General features: G+C 52.2%; 1 protein-coding gene across 1 annotated transcript in view; it reads right to left on the bottom strand.

Moving 5' to 3' along the window:
• Positions 1-3,241: 3,241 nt before the first annotated feature.
• BNC1 (basonuclin 1) overlaps positions 3,242-14,973 on the bottom strand; it is a 31,821-nt gene continuing 20,089 nt past the window's right edge. The window contains exons 3-5 of the mRNA XM_042940847.1: positions 14,680-14,915; positions 10,681-12,509; positions 3,242-5,565 (exon numbers count right to left, since the gene is read on the bottom strand). Coding sequence (XP_042796781.1) covers positions 4,881-5,565; positions 10,681-12,509; positions 14,680-14,915 — 2,750 coding nt within the window. The 3' untranslated portion in view covers positions 3,242-4,880. The remainder of the gene's footprint in view (positions 5,566-10,680; positions 12,510-14,679; positions 14,916-14,973) is intronic.

The raw sequence follows: 14,973 nt of genomic DNA, 5'->3' as shown, positions 1-14,973 counted from the left end.
GACCAACAGGATGGTTACGGCGAGGTTCGCGGAGCCCTTACGAGGCAGCGCTCACGTGCTCCACGCCCTTGAGCCTCATGAGGATCCGCCGAAGCAGAGACTCTTTCTGTCCTCATCATATGGACCAGAACACGGAGACCCAGAGAAGCTGTGAGGTGGCCCAAGTCGCCCGGCTGGCGTGTGGAACAGCCGAGGACAGTCCGACTTGAAGAGCCACGTTCTTGACCACAGGTGGTGGTGTCCCTGGGGTTCTGGTGTGGGTTGGCCACCGCTCCCTCACCCCGAGGAAACGCAAGGGGGAAGATGATCGGTGGTGTGGAGGGCGACAAATTGGGTTGAGCACCAGCTGAGCTGGAGGGGGGTGCTGTGGATTATTCTGCGACACCCAGCGGGCATCTCCGCTGCCACGAGGGCAACTCCGGAGGTGTAGACTCAGAGGCGTCAGCCGACAGACAGTGGTTGGTAGTCACAGGGATGAACGAGACATCCCAGAGAGCACGAGTGCGAGGACAGAAAAGGCCAGAGGGGGACGAGGGTACACCACGGAACCAAAGGCGTCCTTTGGATGCGGCCGTCTGGGGGTCACTGGAAGCTTGGTGAGGGCGGGGCCATCGTCAGGGTAAGAAAGAAATGCAGTGATTAGGGGAGAGGCAGATCTATTGTAAGCACCCGGCTGTACAAAGCCAAGGGAGGAGGAAGGGCCACCGGAAGGGGTCAGGGCTCTAGAAAGCTATGTTTTCTTTCTTTCAATTGTTAAGATGAGAGAGATTTTTAAAAAATGTTTATTTTTGGGGCGTTGGGGCGGCTCAGTCGGTTAAGCGTCCGACTTCGGCTCAGGTCGTGATCTCACGGTTCGTGGGTTCGAGCCCCGCGTCGGGCTCTGTGCTGACAGCTCGGAGCCTGGAGCCCGCTTCGGATTCTGTGTCTCCCTCTCTCTCTGCTCCTCCCCCACTCATGCTCTGTCTCTCTCTCAAAAATACATAAACATTAAAAAAATGTTCATTTTTGAGACAGCATAAGCAGGGGCGGTGCAGAGAGAGGGGGACAGAAGATCCAAAGGAGGCTCCACGCTGCTGGCGCAGAGCCCGAGGTGGGGCTTGAACTCACTACCCGGGAGATCATGACCTGAGCAGAAGTCAGACGCTCAACCTCCTGAGTCATCCACGTGCCCCAAGATGAGAGCGATTTGCAAGAGTTCTAGGCTAGCGGGACGGAAGCAGTAGAAAGGATATTTGATAATGGATGGGCAAGGGAAGAGGTGAGGGGGCCCCATCGTTGAGACAGCCGGAGGGCTGAGTGAGGGCATCGGCCTTCCAAACGAACGTGGACGCCACTCTTAAGTCCGGAGAAAAATGCAGGCTTGAATCCACCTTGAACAGGACCCAGGGACTTCAGATAAACACAGGACTTGGCCAAGGGCTCCAGGTACTGTGCTCTGAACCCATGGCCACATTTGCACGGAGGCCACACTTCCCACGGGCCGCTCGCAGCCAGACTGAGGGTAGCAGGGATACGACTCCCAGGGAACCCACTCCTGGGAGAGGGGCGACTGCTCTGATGGCTGACCTGGGTTAGAGACCGCCCCCAGGGGCCTTGCCCCAACCTTCCTCAGACCACACGGCAGTCTGGCAGTCTCGGATTCTTTCACTCAACCTTCCCTCCTTCTCTCCTTCACTAGGAGGTCAGATCTGCATGCTGTCTGCTGGCTCCCCCAGCCTCCCCGGCTCCCTCCCGTTTCCTCTCCGACAGTACGGTCTCTCTTCAAAACACCCTCGCACATTTAGTCCTTTCGGTATCTGCTTTGGGCGCCAGTGGAGAAAACCAGAAAGGCTGTGCTCGGGGAACTCAGAAGCCTCGGCCAGGCCACGTGGGGCTGAGGGTGGCAGCAGAGTCTGGCCAGATGAGACCATGTGAGGACAGGCGAGAAGGCAGACAAGCTGACCAGGGGTCGGTGGGGGGGCGGCGGTGGTGGGGGGCGAGCCCCAGGGGTTCCCACCAGTTCTCTGAGGGCAGGAAGTGAGGTCGGCTACCGTAGCCACGATGAGTCGTGGGGTGGCATCCTGCAAAGTGGAGGTTCAGAAGGGCGACCACGAGGGAAGACAAAGCCCACAGAGGTTGTAATGCAAGGTAAGCGGGAAGGATGGAGAAGTCGCAGGCGTGGGAAGACGTTTCAGGACCCTGCTGGCCTCGAGACAGTCTCTGGATTTTATACTAGCTGCTACCGGAGGGTTCTGAGCTGGGACCCACACACCCGCTGGTGGCTCCCTCCTCTTGATCCCCCTGAAGCAGGGACGTGGAGCCCTCCCCCGACAGGGGGGTCAGAAGGGAGAGGGGAGCATGCTTTTATCTACTGGAAGGGCAGATAAAAGAGGTGAGGAGGTGAGAAGATTAATTACAAAAACCTGACTCAAAAAAAACACAACAACTCTGCACGTTTAAGAAAGGAAGAAGCTGAAATTCATTCTACTTTGAGCCCTGGCTGTTAAGAATTATTTTTGACAGCCCAGTATTTTTAAGCAATCACTGCATTTAATTTTTGAAAAAATGTTAACGTTTTATTTGAGAGAGAGAGAGAGAGAGAGAGAGAGAGAGAGAGAGAATGAGCAGGGGAGGGGTAGAGAGAGAAGGAGACACAGAATCCGAAGCAGGCTCCAGGCTCTGAGCTGTCAGCACAGAGCCCAACACGGGGCCCGAACTCATGAACTGTGACATCACGACCTGAGCTGAAGTCAGACGCTCAACCGACTGAGCCACCCAAGTGCCCCATTTTTGTATTTTCCTTAATAATAAATTGATACCTGGGTGCCTGGGTGGCTCAGTCAGTTGAGTGTCCTGCTTCGGCTCAGGTCGTGATTTTGCAGTTTGTGAGTTCGAGCCCCACATCGGGATCTCTGCTGTCAGCATGGAGCCCGCTTCAGATCCTCTCTCCCTGTCTCTCTGCCCCTCTCCTGCTCATGCTCTCTCTCTCAAAAATAAACATTAAAAACAAAAAATAAACTGACACCCAGCCCCTCTTCCCCGGGAAGTAACCACTGCTCTTTCTTTGGAACTCATTAATACTTGCAACTCCTGTTTGGATGTGGCTGTAGTTACTGATGCTATCACCTGTCTGCCTGCCAGCCCTGGGTTTTCGGTTCTGTAAAATTCATTGTGTGTGTGCGTGTGTGTGCGTGTGTGTGCGCGAATGACCGCAGCACGTGTACAACACGGCGTCCATATGACAAAACCAGTCTTACAAATGTTTGCCTTTTTAAACAAAAACATGTGGCATATATTTTTATTAAATCATAGAAAACTCATTTGTATACAAATTGGTTCCACTTTGGGGAAACTGGAATAATAAACAGCTGGGTAACAAAACGGTGGAAAGATACGTTTCACTTTACGCAGAGACCAAGTGTTGTCATATTTATTTTTTAAAAATGTTGAAACAATCCGTAACAGGTTGTTGGCTTTTTTTTTTTTTCACCCTTGTGCAGGAGGAATAATCTCTCTCTTGTAACCCCCGCTTCTCTCTGAGGATGTTTTTCATTACTTAAATCAACGGTAAGCTTAAAAGACGGTTAACCTGAAGTCTTAACACGAAGTCAATTTCTTTCCCTGCCACGGGCTTGCCGAGTACCATGAATGTCAAATTTCAAGAGATGGTCTCTTTTCACAGGAACTGATTAAGCTTCCTTTCTACAACAGCACATGTGTACAAGGGTGTGGAACACATTTCAGAATAAGTTAAATATTAAGACGTACAGTATGGCAGTTAACGCCCTATTTTTCTCCTACCGGGTAAATCGGAAAGTTCATCCTAACCTTACACGTTTATAAAAGGGTGAGGACCGAGGGACCCAGTGATACCAAAAATGCACCACAACCATCAGAACCGTATTCTCTAAGCGCTCTGGCCGAGTATTTACAACGGGTCCTGCCACAGTCACGCCTGCACTCCTTCCACGGAGGACCAGAAGGGACCAGACTCCGAGGTTCACCGCAAGACCACGGGCAGCGGCTTTGAGGTTCAGGCCGACATACTCCTTCTGCCCTGGAGCAGGGACCCAGGGGTCACACCGTGACGCGTCTGCACTCACCCCGACTACTCACGTAACAAACACAAGTTAAATATTATCAAAATTACTTTAAATTAAATTGAAGACCGCGATGTTTAAGTGCATGAAATCCACCCCCCCGCCCCCGAGCTTCCTGAACGCACACGACACGGCAAGAACGGACATCCTTGGGAACGACATCCACATTCCTCTGGGTTGAAACCAATCTGCTTCCTCTAAGAACTGGAGGTCCGTGAGACCCCTGAAGGGGGAGGGGAAAGAGAAAAAAAAAAAAAAAAGCAATTCTCCACTCCAAACGGAGGCATAGTCTCAAAAAGTCATTTTCCCCAAACCTGAGTCTGGACGGGCAGACTCATTAAAGCAGGAACTGAAATGCGCACTTTGGGACTGGCTCCTCACCCGTGGCGGCAGTCTGCTTCCCCGGGACACTCAGCTGACCCTTAACACTCGTGCAAGGCTGACATCAGGCTGCCCCCAGGTCCTGGGCCCCTGTTGCCAGCCTGCAGACCTGGAGCCCTCCCAGGGAACGTGTAAACAAACGTGGGGGAAAACGGTGTTTCTGCCAGTTTTTGCCAGGTCAGGGAAAAGCCTCTTGGGCCACGAGAGAGAACAGGGCCTTAGCGTGGCCCCAGGGCTGACTTCCTCCAAGGCTGGTATTTTGCGCATTCTGCCGCAGCAAGACCGTGAAGTCAGCTCAAAGCCTTTTGGCCTGGCTTGCCCCAAGTGGTGTTAAGCAAAACCGGAGACGTTTCTTTGGACTACCTTATTCCTGAATTCCGATCCGCACACGTGTCCTCGCACACCTGCTCCGCCGTCTTGTTACTGCAGGTGACCCGGGGAGGCGGCCAGGCTCTTGTGCAGGTTGGGATTCTGGCTGTGTCTGTTCCGGCTGCGGACAGATGAGAACATGGTGTTGCAGCCCGGAACTTTGCATTTGTGGAGCTGGCGGAGATGCACAGTTTTGTAGTGAGCCCTGAAGGTCCCTTTGTTACTGTACGTCTTTTGGCAGAGGTGACAAGTTATGGGCAGCCCGGAAGGCAGGCTGGCAAGGCTCTGGTCGGCCTTCTCCATCAGGACACAGATGGGGTACTCATCTTCCCCGGGGACAAGGCTCGGCCCGTTACAGTCCTCATCACTGTCCTCCATGAGCACGGTGCCTTCCTCGCTCGCCCCGTCTGAGTCCCAAGAGGAATGGCTGCTGTTCTCAGACTTCATGCTCGAGGTAGTACTCAGATCCAAGATGGTGCCCTCGCTCGGCGGACCAGAGCTGTAGCTCTCCAGGCCGGCACTGTGGACTTGGGTTATTGGGTAAACCAGACTGCTCATCCGACTCGTTCCCTTGAAGATGACAGATGTCTGGGGGGCCTGCTGGGTGAAAGCCACATCCCGATAGGTCTCCTTGGCCACGTCTTTCAGAAGGTAGGCTGCATGGAAATGGTCTTCGGTGCTCTCCAGTGCTTCTTGGCTCAACACTTTTTGGTGGAGACTTAGGTTTGAACTGTGTCTACAAGAGGGAACATATGGTTAGCAATGGGTCGGGCTGCTGTAAGAAACAGTCAACATTCCAAGTGGAGACACGAGCTGGATACCGCAAAACGCTCGCGGCACGGAAGAAGTGATGATAAGGGGAGAGGGGTGAAATGCAGGTGTAGTGGATGCTGGCCCAGGGCTGTCCACCACCCGTCAGAAGTTAGCATTGAGGAGGAAAGCGGATAGTCTGGAGTCTGGGAATACGCAGTCCTTCTTAACTTCTTAACTTCGTGATGGACACGAACCTTCCTGGACCTCATCTAGAGAGAATGCCTAGACTACTTTGATCAGGTCAAGTCACCTGGGACCCTGCAACCAGGGGACCCCAGAGAAAACTGGTCCCAATAAGGAGTTAAGTGGAGCACTTTATTTCAAAAAAAAAAATTGTTTTTAAGGTTTATTTATTTTTGAGAGACAGAGAGAGACAGAGCACAAGCAGGGGAGGGGCAGAGAGACACACACACACACACACACACACACACACACACACACACACAGAATCCGAAGCGGGCTCCAGGCTCCGAGCTGTCAGCACAGAGCCCGACGTGGGGCTTGAACTCACGGACCGCGAGATCATGACCTGAGCCGAAGTCAGAGGCTCAACCGACTGAACCACCAGGCACCCCACGTGGAGGGCTTTATTTCAAAGAAACCAAGAAATATCTTCTAGAGCTGTACTGTCCGGTACGATAGCTTGCTCATTCGTGACCACGGAGGCCCTGAAACGTGGCTGCGACATACACAGAAATGACAAGATTTCGGATAGACCGAATGAAACAAAATACATTGTTAAGGCTCACGTCACCTGAGCTTTTCATACTTTCTTAACGTGCCCACTAGAAAATTTCCAGTTTTCTGGGTGGCTTGCATCATGGTCTATGGCATTAACACACCTGTCAAGCGCTCACACAGGTGAGCAAACCTGATTGGCTAGAAATTGTGTGTTCTAGCCAGAGAGAGAGAGAGAGAGAGAGAGACAGAGACAGAGGGAGGGAGGGAGGCAGGGAGGGAGAGAACGCTAAGTTCGGTTCATATTTGCAACGTTTCACTATAAACCAGACAGGAGTTTTGCAAGTACAGCATTGAACACACTACCAGCCTTCTACCCAATGATTATTCCTGAAGGGCAGACAATGAGTATCCATTATGACACATGCTTACTCATACAATATCATTTAGACATAACTTGTCAATCAATGGTGGCCTCGCTCAGAGATGCCCTGCTAACTTCTGGCTGGCAGAAACAGCCCTGACTGCAGGGGGTACAATCTTACAGGTGACAGGAAAATGGTTCCAAGTGGAAAAGAGCCTCCCCCACCAGGACAGACGAGAACGTGTGCCAGGCCCACGCTGGGAAAAACGCACGGTCCCCTCCACAAATAGCTAGGAATTGAATTTTCTCTTCGAAACCTCCAAAGACGTGGTGGTGGGGGTGGTGGGGAAATGGGTGGAAATTGCATCCTATTTCAAGGAAAGTGTAAAATCTGCTCTTCGACTCCTCCCTCGTATCCCTCGCACGTTCTTTTTCTGGACGTCCTCAGCACCGCAGTCTTGGATCGCCTTGCCAACTGCACTGCTGCCCTGTGATTATGTCAGCGTGCTGGGCTGAAGGGGCAGGTAGGTATGCGTCGGCAGAAAACCAGACATTAGATTGACACGTAGGTCCCGGGACGCAAGAGTGGTTAGAAAAAAGTCAGACAGACACGCTCGCTGGAACCTTGCACGGGAAGGTCCCTGCCATGACGAGGCCAAGCTGTCAGCCTGAGCACCCCCGGGAACACCGAGAGTGAACGTGTGGGATCCTCCAACCTGCTCGTTACGCCTTCCTGGGGTGCCATGTGCCCTTAAACCAGTCACTACCACAAACGCAAAACCCACTGGCCTGTGTGCCAGCTTCCAGCTTCCAGGATTGCTAATGCTGTGCCTGCTGGCTGTGTGTGTGCACGTGCGTGTCTTCCCTGACACTTCCATCCCTATCCTCCTCCCTCGTCCTCCCCGGTTTCTGCCTCCGTAGACTAGTGGTTCTCAAAAGTGTGGTCTGGGCACCCCTAGTGGTCGTGAGACCCTTTCAGGGGTACCCTGAAGTCAAAACTCATTTCATAAGGACACGAAGACATGATCTGTGATGACATGATTTGTCTTTTTCACTGTCGTTCCTTCCCGAGCGTACTGTGGTTTTCCGGGGCTACGTGACATGTGGTCTTGGAACAGGTTGAACGCAGAAGCTGATGTAAGAAGGCAGCTATTTTCTGCTAAGCCAGACGTTACAGAGATTTGCAGAAACATAAAAACAAAACCAGTCTTCTCATTGAGCTTTTGTTTTGGAAAACGGGCTTATTTTTCATTAAATGCTATGTATATTACTTTAAGGGATGAGATATTGATTTTTTTTTTCAGTTTTAATCTCTAATGCAGTAAACACTGATACTTATAAACCCAACTAGACCACCCAACCGAGGGCTCTTGAGGGCCCTCAGGTTTTAAGAATTTGTGAAGGGGTTCTGAGACCAAACTGACTGAGAGCTGCTGCTTTAGTCATGCCCCTTCTTCCAGGAAGCTTTCCCTAACTTCTCAGAGTCCCGTAGGTACCTCCACTATGTGCCCACAGCAGCCTGTATCTCTCACATGATAGCGGGCACCACATTCAGCTGAAATTGCCTATTTACTGGTCTGTCTCCTCCACGGGCCTTTGTGAGCAGTGACTGTGTCCACAGCACCTGACAGAAGGTTCTTGAATACATATATATGTATGTATGTATATATATATATATATATATGTGTGTGCGTGTGTATATATATATATATATGTGCGTGTATATATATACACACACACACACACATACACACATACATACAGACACACACACACACACACACACACACATTTGGCTAAAGAAGCATCTAGGGTGCTATTACAGTCCCTTTCTGAGGGACCCTAGTGACTGCTGCTGGCAGTGGCTCTAAGAAGGGAAGAAAATTATCCTGACAACAGAGTTCTCATCTCTGACCCTCAGAAGAGGGGGGTGGCCCCAGGCCTGCCCACAAAGCTCCTTTTAAAATGGTGCCACTTCGGGGGCTCCCGAGTGGCTCAGTCAGTTAAACGTCCAGCTCTTGATTTTGGCTCGGGTCATGATCCCACGGTGTGTGAGATCGAGCCCGCATCAGTCTCTGCACTGACAGTGTGGAGCCCGCTTGGGACTCTCTCTCTCTCTCTCTCTCTCTCTCTCTCTCTCTCTCTCCCTGTCTGACCCTCCCCTCCGCTCACTCTCTCACTCTCTCTCAAAATAAATAAATAAACATTAAAAAAATAAGAGAAGATGTGCCATTTTAATCAGATTCTAGGCAAAATGCCTTCCTAGTTCTAGACCACTAACATCAGGAGTTGAAATTTAGAATTCAAGATGCGTTCCTGTGGTGGGGGAGGGGGCCTTCTAATTTGGTGGGCGCTGTGGGCCAGAACGCTGTCGTAAATATCAAGCATAATCTGCCTGATAGAGCTCTCTCTTCTTCAACAGAACAGCCTTGTCATGAACAAAGCCTCCTGTTGGAGGACGAAGGAAAAGGGCACGTTCTCCAATCAGGGGATCCTGGTGGTTTGGTTCAACGTGCCAGCGAGAGAAAACGGGAATTTTAACTCCTACCACCCTTGCTCTCTTCCCCTCGCTCCAGGCGAGTATGTTCTCACGAGCCCGCTCCAGGAACGTGTGGGCAGTTCCTGTACCTTCCCCCTCTTCGGGAAATCAGGTGTTACGCTTTGGACGAAGGTAGCTAGCGGGGATGCTGAATTGCTTCAAGTCAGGCTTGTCTGAGCAAATGCAACATGGTTAATATTCTGCGAACCCTCTAGCATTTATCATATGGCATTTCATCAGAGAGCTAGTCTTTTCCTTAAAGCCTCCCGGGGTCACCTCCTGGTTACGCACAAGCTTCCCTTCACGGGCTGGGGAGGAAGGTGGCCCGAGGGGTGGTTATGGGACTCAAGTTCCCGAAGAAAAGCACACACAAGGCAGCAATGCCCGTGCTGTGTCCCGGAGTGATGAGAGGCGCTCTGTACCTGGGCGCTTTGCAAACAGGTCGACGCTGTGTTGTGCCTCACAACACCCGGTACCCAGTGACTCTCACCTTTCAACCAACATCACAAACCCCGAAGGAACCTGCTAAGTGTCTTTGTTCTTTGATAGCTTAATGATTAAAAAATCTTCAGGGTGCCTGGTGGCTCAGTCGGTGAAGCGTCAGACTCTTGATTTCGGCTCAGGTCATGATCTCACGGTTCACGACTTCGATCGAGCCCCGTGTCGCTTGGGGTTCTCTCTCTCCCTCTCTGTCTGCCCCTTCCCCACCGCTGCGTGCCCTCCCTCTCTCAAAATGAAAAAACTGAAAAAAATAATTTAAAAACCTTCAATCAAGCAGCTATTCTTTTTTTTGAACGTAGCTGGTTAAATAGACATAAAAGAAAATATTTCACCCGGTGGGCTTCATATCATAAAATGAAAAGCAGACAAGTTTGGGGGAAGTTACGCTGAGGATTGTAACGCCCCTCCCCACCACTGCCTCATGTGAGACCAGCTCACGATTCCTTACCCCCAACCATTTGGGCCAGATGTGTTTCTGAATTCAGAGTTGCTTAGACTTTAGAAAGGCAGAATCATTGCATACACTGTAATATTTTGTTCATGTCCCCATAATGAATCCATTAGTATTTCTGCATGGAATATATAATAAGAAAATCCACGTGTAGGGAGATTAAAAAAAAGAAGATTAGCAACAGGCTCATGTCATTTCAGATCAGGTTTTGTGGCCAAGGGCGTTTAGATTTGGAACTGAGAATTCGGGAATGCGGATCTGTAGAACAGTGTTTCTCAAACCGTGGTCCCTGGAACAGCAGGAGCGGTAATCCCCTGGGAACTCAGAAATGCAAACTCTAGGGCCTCCCCCCCCCCCCCCCCCCCTTCTCCTGACCTGCTGAAGCAGAAATTCAACAGGCAGGGCTCAGACGTCTGTGTTTCAACAACGCTCTAGGTGACTCAGACGCACTGTAGAGTTTAAGAATCGGTGCCTTGGGAGACACGATTACCGACGGGTGTCTTACCTGTCTCTGCTCCTGCGCGAGGGGAAGGTGGCGTTACAACCTTCCACTGTGCACACGTGGGTTTCCCTGGCGTGCATGTTCTTGTGGTGCATTTTCACGCCGCAGGCGTTCTTAAAGGTCTTCTTGCAGACGTCGCACTGGAAGCGGTTTTCTTCCTTCTGCCGGCCGAGTGCACGCTGACCCGCGACGTCCGGCTCTTTAGACTCTTCGAAACAAGGAAAAGCCATCCCTCTGCTGGACAGAGCGCCCAAGAGCCCGCCGGCCAGCAGGTGCTGCTGCAGTCTGATGTAGTCCGGAAAGGGCACGCAGGGCTCCGTCCCGGGTGTGAGGTGAAGCTCACGGCCGCCGTCGTCCGGCCCCCTCGGCACCGCGGGCTCCTGCTTCGCCTCGCTCTCCGCGTGCTGCGGGGCCTGCTCGGGGCTTCTGCTGACGGCCCCGCCGGCCTTCGTCCCCGAGTCTCCGCGGCAGCCCCTCTCTCCTCCTGACCGCGTGTCCTGGTCCCCGGGGGCTCTGTCCGACCGAGGACTGCAGGCCTCCGGCTCGTCCCCGCGGGCCACCCGCGGGGGCACGTCTTCATCCGAGCTGAGCGCCTGCCTCTTCTCGTTGGCGATTCCCACGGTCTCCTTCTCGATTTTGATGGGCATACTGGACTTCCGGGATTTCTTCTTGGGAAGGGCGTCCAGCGGCCCCTCGTTCGACACCAGCTGTTCCGGGATGGAAGAGGACAGGAGAGGCAGAGAAGGCAGCACCCCGGGCGTGTTCGCCAGCTCGGCCGGAGTGGCCGGGCTGCGGTAGAAAGGCAGGACCGGCTGGACCGTCTTTAGGTTGGGGAAAAGCACCCCGTTTTGCCCAAGGCTGGGGAAGGCCGGCTGGCCCCCGGAAGCCTCCCCCGCACCGAAGCCGGCCAGGGGCCTGCAGTCGGCAGAGCTCACCGTGAAGGCCGGGCGTTCGTAGCCGTCGGAGGCGGCCAGGTTCAGGCCGCTGCGCAGGTCTTTGTCCCTGTTGTTCCTGTTCATGGGCATGTGCAGCCGGGGGTTGGGGTTGGCGCTGTGGCGATTCCGGCTCCTGAGGGAGCTGAAGACCATGTTACAGCCCTCGATGGTGCACTTGTGCTTGATCTTCAGGTGGACGGCGTTGTAGTGGATCTTGAGCGTGCCCTTGTCGTAGAAGGTCTTCTCACAGGCCGTGCAGAACACCCGGCCCTTCTTCGCGCCCAGGCTGGTCCTCTCGGGCTTCGCTTTGGCCTCGGGGGACAGCTGTGTCCTTTCGAGCTTCGTGACGATGTTGTACGGGCTGGAGTCACTCAGATGGGCGTTGTCTTCCTTTTTCGTCACCGGATCCGGACAGTTTAGACACTGCTCTCTTTCCACCTGAAATGGCGTGGAGCTGGAGGTCACGAAGCCACTGCCGGGGAAGGGTCCGTGGATGTCCTGCTTGGGGTCCTGACTTTGGTCCTGACCCTGCTCCAGCACGTACTGCTCGGGCAGGGACCCTACGAGTGTGGGAGGCACAGGGTTGAAGAACTGGAAAGGCAGCATGAAGGTCATGTTGTTGATGAGGTTCTCAAAGGGGTGCAGGCTGCTGGGGTTCCCCTTGTCCACAGGAGCGGGGAGGCCGGCACCCCTGTGGCTGCAGCTCTCGATGAAGGCCCTGATGTCCACGTTCGCCGCGGACGGCGGGATGATGACGGACCGCTCTTCTTTTTCCTGAATTGCCATGAGCTCCGCGATGGACTTGGTCTCCCCAAAACGAAGGAACTGCTGCAAGGTGGCCACCTCCTCCTCGCTGGTCATGATGCTCCAGTGATCCAGCACCTTTCCCGACGCATCCTGAGCCGGAATTAAAAAGCGCAATTAATTTTACTGCTCCTCGCCTTCTTCTCTAGAAGGAGTCACGCGGTCAGGGCCCCCACGAGCACCGCAGGGCGCCCTGGCGCATACTGGAAAACAAAAACGAAACGCCCCCCCCCCCCGGAAGAGCACAGGGCTCGCGGAGTCCGGCCCCCCCCCCCCCCCCCCCACTCACACTACTCTCCTAGGCTGGAGACTCTGTGCAGAAAATAACCTGCACCAATTATAAGCAGTGGTCCAGAAGAGAGAAATAAAATTATATTACTCAAGCCTAAGGGAAATTAAGTGATTATTTTCCATCTTACTTCAAACCAATTGGTTGTCTGGCATTAGGCATAATTCCCCCCCACCCCCCCCCCCGCCCAAAATTAAAATATGTATCATTTGAACAACAGTAACTTCTTTATCTAAAAAGTATAGACAGAGCAATCAGGCCTAGCACAGCTCAAGTATTTATTTTGCTGCGAGTTTAATAATCTTCCCAAGCAACTCACATCAGAAAGCAAATGAACCTGTATTGATCCACTGGCCGTGTTTGCAAAGCACAGATTTAATTACACTGGAGTGTTGGAGATCTTTCAAACTCTAGCAAGGCCTAACTTTTCCCAAAACTACAATAAATATTTTATCACAGAACATGTATTTGATGGCCTACTGAGATCTTTCACAATGCATGTAAGAGTTCTGAAGATGATGAGGGATGTAACATCATAAATTTTTGATGTACTAGAGGTTCAAGGTAATTGATTCCATATTTTTAATCCCAACACTAGAAAGCAAGATTATTAGGATCATTAAATATTGATCTATGTCATAATGTAAGATCATAATGCTACTCTACATAAAAGGTTGCTTTGAGCCTGCTGGGGGTCCTGTATCCAAGGTGAGCAAATATGCCTTCAGAGGAATACTGTGGGCGTCGGGGTTAGAAAGAAACGGGTTCAAATCCTGGGTTGGCCACGTATGACCTGAGTGGCTTTGGCCACGATTCAGAGGCACTTGGAGCCTCTGGCTTTTCAGCTGGAAAATGGGGATAATTGACCTGCCTTGTGAGATTTTACAGGAAGAAGGTCCAGGTGGATAAATGGTTGTAAGTGTTCGTGTTAATGACGGCCTACCTGGAGGAGACTGAAGCGAATGTCTAATCATCCCCGTTTCAGGGAAATTGTGACATTTCCTAGTGTGGATGTCAAAGCAAGAAAATGTCAAAGCAAGAAAAAAGCTGCAGCTGTGTCAGATGTCAGAGAAATGCTACCATTCGTACCAGGAAAGATGTCCTTTGCTTGCAGATATGACACGTGAGGCCTACCTCCACGACCTGGTCGAGGAGGAGGTAAGACTACTCTGCAAAATAACGGAAAGGGAGAAGAGGAGGAGGGCACGGCACAGCCGAGAGATGAGAACACGTGCGGGGGCCGGAAGGGAGTCCAGGAGCGAGAGAACGAGCGGGAGCCGGAAGGCAGACACATCCCAGGAGGGTGGAGCCCGGGAAGGAAGACCAGAAGTGGGGCAGCATGAAGCCGTAACTGTCCGCCGTGTGGTTCTGGAACTCCCGTTCTCCCCCACCCACACCCTCAGTAAAATCTGGCACAGGCAGGGCCTTGTGTCAGTAGGTGGCTTGGGGACAGTAACGTGGGGCAAACGCTTCATTGCAGGAGGGCCGGCTCGGTGGAATCTGAGTCAGAGAACATGTAATTGCTCCCACGTCCAGAAGTTTCACGGGTATCTGGGGGAAAGCACTGCGTTTTCCCCAGAACACGAGGTGGGGGCTTAAGCCATTGGAAAAAATTTTTAAAAAGATTTTTTTAAGTTTATTATTTTTTATTTTGGGAGAGACAGAGACAGCATGAGCAGGGGAGGGGCAGAGACAGAGGAAGAGAACAGAAAATCCCGAGCAGACTCCACACTGTCAGTGCAGAGCCCAGCATGGGCTCGAACTCCCGAAACCATGAGATCGTGACCTGAGCTGAAACCAAGAGTCAGATGTCAGATGCTTAACCAACTGAGCCACCCAGGCACCCCAGGAAAAATATTTAAGGGAACGATGCCCACCAATGACTGGAGCACTACAGGCGACCGGGTTCCATCGTTTACTGGAACGTGGATTCGAGACGACGTTCCAGAAGAACCATGGCCACGCTCACCATACCTGAAGCACATATCCACGGATATAATCCTGAAGGGTCCAGTCCAGGGCATGGAGAATCTGGAGAACCTCATCTTGCTTCAACACACTGAAGAGCCGGTCCAGTAGGATTTTCAGGCGAACAGGGATGGCCTGGGTCCCGTACAGCATGAGGCTGCTGATGTCAAACACCACATTGGACTGGACAATCTCCACCTGGCTTGTGGGATACACGGGAGGGATCCTCAGCTTGCTTAGAGCTGAAAAATCAAATTGAAGAAAAGAAAGTCCATTTGTAAAGATCCGACTTCTAAGAGA

This window comes from Panthera leo, chromosome B3 (genome assembly GCF_018350215.1).
Source record: "Panthera leo isolate Ple1 chromosome B3, P.leo_Ple1_pat1.1, whole genome shotgun sequence".
Lineage (NCBI taxonomy): Eukaryota > Metazoa > Chordata > Mammalia > Carnivora > Felidae > Panthera > Panthera leo.
The sequence above is the reverse complement of the archived record's forward strand: the minus strand, read 5'-3'. Positions and strand labels throughout refer to the sequence as shown.